The sequence below is a fragment of the Nematostella vectensis genome, chromosome 11 (genome assembly GCF_932526225.1).
Source record: "Nematostella vectensis chromosome 11, jaNemVect1.1, whole genome shotgun sequence".
Classification (NCBI taxonomy): domain Eukaryota; kingdom Metazoa; phylum Cnidaria; class Anthozoa; order Actiniaria; family Edwardsiidae; genus Nematostella; species Nematostella vectensis.
The window spans coordinates 24,534-32,309 of NC_064044.1; the positions used below are offsets into that span (position 1 = coordinate 24,534).

General features: G+C 35.9%; 1 protein-coding gene across 8 annotated transcripts; it reads right to left on the bottom strand.

Annotated features, from left to right (window-relative positions):
* Positions 1 to 655: 655 nt before the first annotated feature.
* Positions 656 to 7,362, bottom strand: LOC116613509. Of its 8 annotated transcripts, XM_048734216.1 has the most exons (17): positions 7,028 to 7,362; positions 6,203 to 6,336; positions 6,046 to 6,075; positions 5,692 to 5,733; positions 5,389 to 5,427; positions 5,203 to 5,256; positions 5,024 to 5,080; positions 4,883 to 4,924; positions 4,698 to 4,742; positions 4,199 to 4,246; positions 3,703 to 3,827; positions 2,776 to 2,873; positions 2,532 to 2,602; positions 1,873 to 1,962; positions 1,428 to 1,545; positions 1,017 to 1,070; positions 656 to 713 (listed from the first exon to the last, which is right to left on the bottom strand). In XM_048734216.1, exons 1-17 carry the CDS (start codon positions 7,243 to 7,245, stop codon positions 677 to 679), a joined length of 1,302 nt encoding a protein of 433 aa, XP_048590173.1. In that variant the 5' UTR covers positions 7,246 to 7,362; the 3' UTR covers positions 656 to 676. The 8 variants fall into 8 exon arrangements, with proteins under 8 accessions (XP_048590173.1, XP_048590176.1, XP_048590175.1 ...); XM_048734219.1 differs by lacking the exon at positions 4,883 to 4,924; XM_048734218.1 differs by lacking the exon at positions 5,692 to 5,733 and having other exon boundaries at positions 7,028 to 7,360.
* Positions 7,363 to 7,776: the final 414 nt, after the last annotated feature.

Here is a 7,776-nt window from a genome sequence, read left to right on the forward strand (position 1 = left end):
CCAGCAGGACTGTCCTGTTCAGATCGCTTTGAAATAATTTGATGTTCATGTATTTTCATTTTTGTCCTATATTTTCTATTGTGAAAAAAACTCAATAGCTTTGGTTCAATAGCTTTGGTACAAGTGCAACTAAAATGATGATGAGGTCTTGAGTATCTAACTAAACTACTCATTTATAATTACTGATCTACTGCCAATTTTGGTGTCAACTACTAAATATCTTTCCCCTTGTTGAACTTCTTTGCTTTTCTGCTTGCTTTGCCCCTAGCTTTTCTTTTCATGAGTTGCTTGTTGTTTTCTTCTAAAAGAGAAAATGTTTCTTTAGCTTATGTTTATCCAATCATATTGTTTTTCCCATACAATTACTATTGTCCAAAAACTTGTAATCGATCAAGTTTGTGTGTTTGCAAATCTGCTGTACTGTATAGTAAACTGAATATCATGTACAGATACAATTGATGTAATTGTTTTCAACTTATAAAGATAGCCTGGGCTCAGACCAATATTGTAGTACGGATAATTGTTTTCCACTATGAATAGTGCAGGCACTTGTAAACTGCAAGAATAATCCTTAAGGCTTAAACAAATTCTTGAAAAATAAGTGCAATGAATAAACTGCTTCCATGTTTCATATGTGGTCTGTCTATCGACTTACCTATTGTGGTGTCATTGCCCCCTATGAAAGTCTGCAACAATTCACTTTTGAAGTGAACCTATTCAATACAAACAAACTGTTAGTACTTAGAAAAGTATTGTAATACAAGTATAAACTGGTATTCCCCCAGATCCTATTCACCATTTGTTAAAAAATAACTGAGGTTGGTAGACAATTATTTAAAGCCTCATAATTGATTAAATAGGCAAAACAATAATAATAACCAACATCTAGAAACAAAGTACAAGCATATATAGAAAAAAAAATATTTGTAAAATGTAGATCATGAGACAAAAGTAAATACGTCCTTATTCTTAAAAATCTTTTTCATTCAATTTTTTTGGTCATATATTCACTTTACCTCATGCTCTTCGCCCGTATCTGATTTAGAATCCATGTCAGGATCATAGCCAGTCTAGAGAGGCAAAAAATAAGCCCAAAAACAATTATTAATAAAATAAGCTAAGTTAGAAATGATGATTCAGTTGGAACCTTGAACCTCTATAAAAAAGAGTCCGAAGAAACAAGTTATTTCCGTTCTTTAGCTGGACCAAAATTACAGTAAAGTGTAACAAAAATGGAAATGGAACAATTAACAATATTGTGTGAAGTTTTTTGCCTGAATTTTTTTACGACCTTAATTTTTCGTTGTTATTTATAGGCTAATGGCACAACATCTGCAAAAAGATTATATCATCAGCATAGTGTGTGAGGTTGAGCTTCAGCATAGGCTTACAAACACATTGAAAATAAAATTCCATCTCCTACCCACCTTGTGATCAACAGTTTTCTTGTTGTCTTTATTCCTTCTCTTTTTTTTTTTTCCTTTTTTTCCTTTATGCTTAGGGCTTTGAGGATGACCCTTCCATCAAAAGTGCTGAGATTGACATCTATTAAAGAATAAATTGTGATGTTAATGGGCCATCAATAAAATAGAAGAAAATTAAATATTTGAATTATTGGATGTGATGTGCACCTTGTTTTCAAAAGCCATTCAGTTATACAGTACATTTTACAGTGCAAATATGTCTTTAAATTTTTGAGTAACATCAAATTGACGTCAAAACAACTTGGGACAGTAAACAGAGTAAACAACATCGTCCCTACATCTCCCCTTACTAAGGGGGCCATTATTTGAGGCTTGGGTGGGAGCAATTTTGCTGCCAATAGTGCACAGCAATAATGCAACTCTGAATGATAATCTTTTAAGTACCAACCTTCTGCACGGGCAACAACTCCTAGGTTGGAACCAATAGCACGCAACACCAACAGTATTGGTTCCCTCCCATGGCCACGATTTCTGGATACTAAAAAAATGTTACAAGAGGGAATGACTAAACCCTTAGTGTGTTTTGGAACATAGTGGCTCTTGTGAATGTTTAAAAGAGGAGGCAAAAGCAAAAGGTGCTAGAGCTTTCCAGAGCTGCATTTTATTTACACTAATTCATGATAATACAGTATAAGACATTTTCCAGTTAAGTAGGACTTTTACTGTTACATGCGATGCAGATTTACTGCATCCTTCTTTAGGCACAGGCAGTAAGGGCTGCTATCTGTCAGTGGTTAATAAAGAAATGTTACAGTATGGGGAAATTTATATGTTAAAACTAAATCAAGTTTGGAAAGGCATGGAGACTCGATTGCCAAACTTTGAGTACATAAAACTCAGAATAATCCATACTCAATCCAGCACCAAAACATGTTGAAAACATAGCTTAGATTTCAATAGGAAGGAAGCCTCGTGGCACAGATTGACAAACCTCACTAATAACTTTAAGCTTTTTTACTGTTAAGAAAATGCTTTCTCCTTTAACATTTTAACAGCCCCCCCAATAATATTCATTAAGATACAGTTGCATCATTAAAAATACTATACCTGCCCTCTCATCATCTGTGCCTTCGAAACACACACATAGCAGAGGTTTGACCTCCAAGTCTTCGACATCCCTAATAAAACATAGCCAACAGTATTAGATTTGAATAAAAACATTTTGAACAACATGGGTCAAGAGGCTGAGAAGCAAACCGAGTAAAGATTTGTAGTAATGCTAAACAACATTGTTGGGGTTTAACTCAATTTTATTGATTGCTGACATTTTATCCATGACTATAGTGTTTACCTGAAGAAACTTGCCAGCATGTAGTTGGCTGGCTCATCTGGTTCAACCCCTGAGCAGATAAGCAATGATCTGCCAGAGTACTTGGCTTGTATACATGCCTAAACAAAGCATCATTCCATTGTTACACAATTTTGGGAAAACTATAATACTGTAGATGTTTTATATACAAGAATATGTGCAAGAAAATGATGATGAAACTAACATAAACAGTAATATGGCAAGTTATTACCCTAAATGTGACGACTCAGGCGAAAACCGACCGTACAGCCATTTCGTTCCGTGAGCTTACCCGCGAATTTTGTTTTAGCAAGTCAAGAGGTTTTTTATTGGATCTCATGTGGTCAGGATACCGGACCAATCAAAACTTGAAGAATGAGTCCATTTGTAAAATGAGCTTCAAATTATTAATGATAACACAATAAAAAAATATCCACACAGTGTGTTGTCATCTTGAAGTCTGAATTTTATTCAGCTGAAAAGGGGCGGAGCTAAGCTCTTTCAAAGTGCGGGTCTTTGTTTAAGAACATATGGGCAGAAATAATAGACTTTATTGTAAAATTCTAAAGGTTCTTTATATGATGGTCGCTCCTACCCTGGTTCCAGAGCCTTGAACGTCTCTAAATAGAGAAGTTCCATGCTCCGGAAACAGGGTAAGTCACACCACGAGAAAAGGAAAGAAATTATGAGGCTTTAAAATATAAATATGTTAAACATTTTGCTCTTCCATAACGATGAGATTGCAGATACATACAGTAGGATATCTCTATAATAGCAAGGTGGCTTTGTATCTATACATACTTCTGTAGTTTATGGATCCTAGTGTTGCAACTCGGTATGCCTTAATTTAAAGTACCCCAAAATATAAGAACCTCTTTTGCCCAAAAGGAGAAAATCTAGGTTCTCACACACAGATTTATTTTACTGTACCTGATGGTAATTTTCGAGTACCACACACAGGTCCCCAAGTGCCTGTGTGTGATACCACATCTGGCCCTTTGTGATGCTTTGGTTCAGAAAACCAAACTCATACTCATCCTCCCTTACTGTTCCAACTAAATAAAAAGAACCATTGCCTATTACAATTCCAACAATATGTATAATGAGAAATTTGTATTGAAGCTATAACATAAATGGTATACTATTTCAAACACACAAGTGGCCTTCATAAAGCAATTAAACTATTGCAATTAAATTTAAAATTAATACAGCATAATGGATCTCTATAGTAAAATGATTGTATAATAATGTGGCAGCTCTTTTTCCTTACTTTCCTCTGTTCCTCTGTTTCTCTCATATTAGCTGATTAATTAAACTATGCAAAAACTACTCTCTTTTCAGAGAGTTGCACAAAATAAAACTTAAAGCAAACCATGTATTGATTTTCCCCTGGTTTTATTAGCATGCGTTTGATTTGAATTCTTACCAACAACTCCAAAACTTGAGTGCAAATTTATTTCCTTTAAGAATTCTCCTGAAAAAAAAAAAAATACAACTAATTGTCAATGGGGGCATTCTCCATATCCACTTGCTAAGAAGAACATAGGAAACAGTTATTTTATAATAATTAGGATCTCCACAGTATAACGCTTATTTTATAACAATAAGAGGACCACCACCCCACCAGTATCTGCACTGAATATCTGCACTTAAATAATTTCTTATGATACAGAGATATTATAGGAAAAGTGAGATGACAAAAGAGAAAGATGTGCAATGAAAATACTATTTCATGATTTGTAATACATTTATGATGCAAATTAATAATGGTGATTCCATGGACCTCTGTCATGGGAACCCTGTCTAATGGACTACAAATCAAACAAAAATAATAATTAAAAAGAAAACTTGCATATGGCTAAATCTCTATGTATAATTTAGAATTTACTTGGGTTTTGTAGATAATAAGATATATTCATATTTACCTTTAGAGGGATCCGTTGATTTTCCCTTTCCAGGGTTGCTAAGGGCTAGAAGATAAAAAAAATTGTTTTATCGTCATTAAAATCTCCATTGTATCTGCACTGTAGTGGATTCCTATAATACAGAGAAATTCTAGGATAAAAGGAATTAACTAAAGAAAGAAATCAATAAATGTGCCCTTGCTTACCATTCAACTCGCTCTTCTCTTTGACTTCCTTGTATTCAAGAACTATGCAAATTAGAAATGGTTATGATTTTGTTTTCTTATTCAACATTTTTTAATGGAAACCAGCATTAGGGGAAAAATATAGGCTATAACAGGTCCTACCAGGTACAAGGTCGTCCCCACTAGAAGGGGATGAAGATGGACTACCTCTGAGGTGGACTATAAAAACAAGAATAACAATTATATTTTAAAAAAGCATTGAATAGCTAAATCTTTATATATGTATAATAAGGGAATAATATGGTGGGTTTTGTAGATAACAAGATGTTTATTATATTCACCTTTAGAGGGCTTGTCAGGTTTCTTGCCTTTTCCAGGAGGGTTTATACTAAGGACTATAGCAAAAACTTTTTTAATTTTATTATAAGAGGAACTACTTGAAAAGAAAAATGTAATAGTCTAGTACTTTATAGATGATTAAGAATCAAAATGAGTTGTCATCATAAATTGTTGTAGATCATATTCACCTTTAGAGGACTCTTTTTTCTTTATTTGAGTGCTTAGTGCTAGAACATAAAAAAAACTTTTTTATTTACCATAACTAGTGTTTTTTATAGAAGAAGTAGGTGTGCTTTAAGCTAAATGATGGTATATATATATACTCCAGTTGAAGTCTTTCACTGGGAGCCAAAATAGTGCTCAACTTTACAGGAGCTGTTATATATATATAGGTGAAAGTGTCAAAGATTGAAATAATAGAGAATAAGAAATTCATTTTCTTTATTTTCATGTTCAAAATGTGGTTGCCCGATTAAATAATGCAAACTCACGTTGATTATATTTATCGCTGTTGTCACCTTCATCACTGGTGGCTACATAAAACAGTTTGAAAAGTGAATAATAATAGAATTATAGACTCCAGCAGCACCCCCCTTCTATTCTTTGTTTCTTAGGGAAGGGTCAATATTTATTTGGGGGGTGGGAGGTGTGGAGGGCTTCTAAGTTGAATTTTTTGGGGTTCAAAAATCTCTACCCTCCCCAAAAATGGGGTCTAAAAATTATGGCCCTCCCCCTTGGGGGTGACTTCTTGGTCGCCCCTGTTATTCAATTATATTCCTTATTAATGATAGCACTTATTGAGTTTAGAGAAAATAAGTTTAGATAACTGACAAAGGGGGCCTTACCTGGTGTTGGGGTGGTGCTGCTGCTTAAATCTGCTCGCAAAATGATACAAATTGATACATGAAATTTGATTTGTTTTCTAAATGCTGCAATGAATCATGTAGACTTACTTATGCAATAAAGTTTTTTAGCACTTAGTTTTTTAAGCTCTTCTCTTACCTTTTGTCCTTAGACAGAAATACATCCTTTTCGTTCGATTAAACGCATGGTAAATTTCCTGGCCAGTAGGGACCCCGTAAAAGGCAACATTCCAGCCGTTGTTGCCTTGTGCCCCTGGCTGAAGGAACTGAAGTCTGGAATGAATGACAAAAGCGTTCAAAAGCAATATACATCTATAAACCAGCTTTCCAATCAGTGGTCCCAAATTAATCGCCACTTTCGATGATTCGTATACGCGCACGCGTTCAAATAAGCGACCCCACCCAATAGGCGCCCTTTGACCACCTTTTATGCCGAATACAAAGCGAGTGTTTCTTCACTTATAGAAAGCAGATGTCTATAGAATGTGAAAAGGGCTTTTAGTTAAAAATATATATGTTTTTAAAGCTGCTGTCGCAAAAACTACGCGGGAGTGAGCTTGGCCTTATCAGGGAATAGTTCCCTGGTCTTATATAAATGGGTTTTTACTGTAATAGAGTGGGCTTAATAGCACCGGAAATCCGGTGACATGTGTAATACATGTTCTGGCTATCATTTTACCACAAGAAGCGCATTTGAAATATAACCATTTTAATATGGTTTAAATTTTCCGTCGTTAACTATTTGGTACACGAAACTTCTAATTCACAGAAATAAAGTTTTGTTTCTTACACTTGGAGTTTACCCGGTGAAAACGACAAAGAGGAATTCGTTACGCAACAAATAACTTGTCCCTTGAAATGGCTTCACCGCATTGTAACGGATTGTAACTTAGGCCAGGGGCGAATTATATGACATCAATACTGGGATAAGAAAGGCAATACGTGTACTTGCAAAGACACTTACCTCTTTGGCAACTCCAGTTCATTACGTAGCGTCGGAAATTTTGATTTTAGGATGCTTAGGACATCCTCGCTGGAGTGATTGGTGGCCAGGTCTAAGGTTTGGACTCTCCCCTCTCGCTCCGCCTGTTTCAGCCTGCTCCCTCTGGGCACGCAATCAAAATTTAGGTCTTTTTCGGACAAAAAGATCGTTCTCAGTGAGGTACACTTTGCTTTTCTCATAGCTTCGTCTTCCACGTAAAAACTCGCACACTGATCAAGAACCTTCCGAACCGTGCTTAAGCGGACATAACATGTGACGTGTAATATGAGACTCGGTCAACAGGACCAATAAGCCGGCGTAGCTTGCGTGCATCCGGTATCATAGTTTTTACTCTGTTACAGAGAAAAAACTTCGAACCCGGATGCACGCAGGCTAGGCGTAGGAAGCATATTCGGGAACCAAGGGCGTTATGTAGGAAGGGGAAATTCGGTACTTCTTTGTATGAAGATTGAAAGGAATGTCGATAGCCCGAGGGGGGGCGTCTTGTAATCCCATAGCCCGGTTGTAGTTCTAAATACTGATTTCGGACACACTAGGCGTTCCGTGGTCAGACGAGAGCCATGCTAGCAGCCTAAGACACCTTCCTATTCCATCGACTCGATCGGCGCTTTTGTACTTAAAATTAAGCTGCAAAACATGTTGATGCTAGTAGTGCTTTAGCCTGCGTCCAGCCGGAAATAGTTCCGTTATTACGGTAATAATAGAACTAT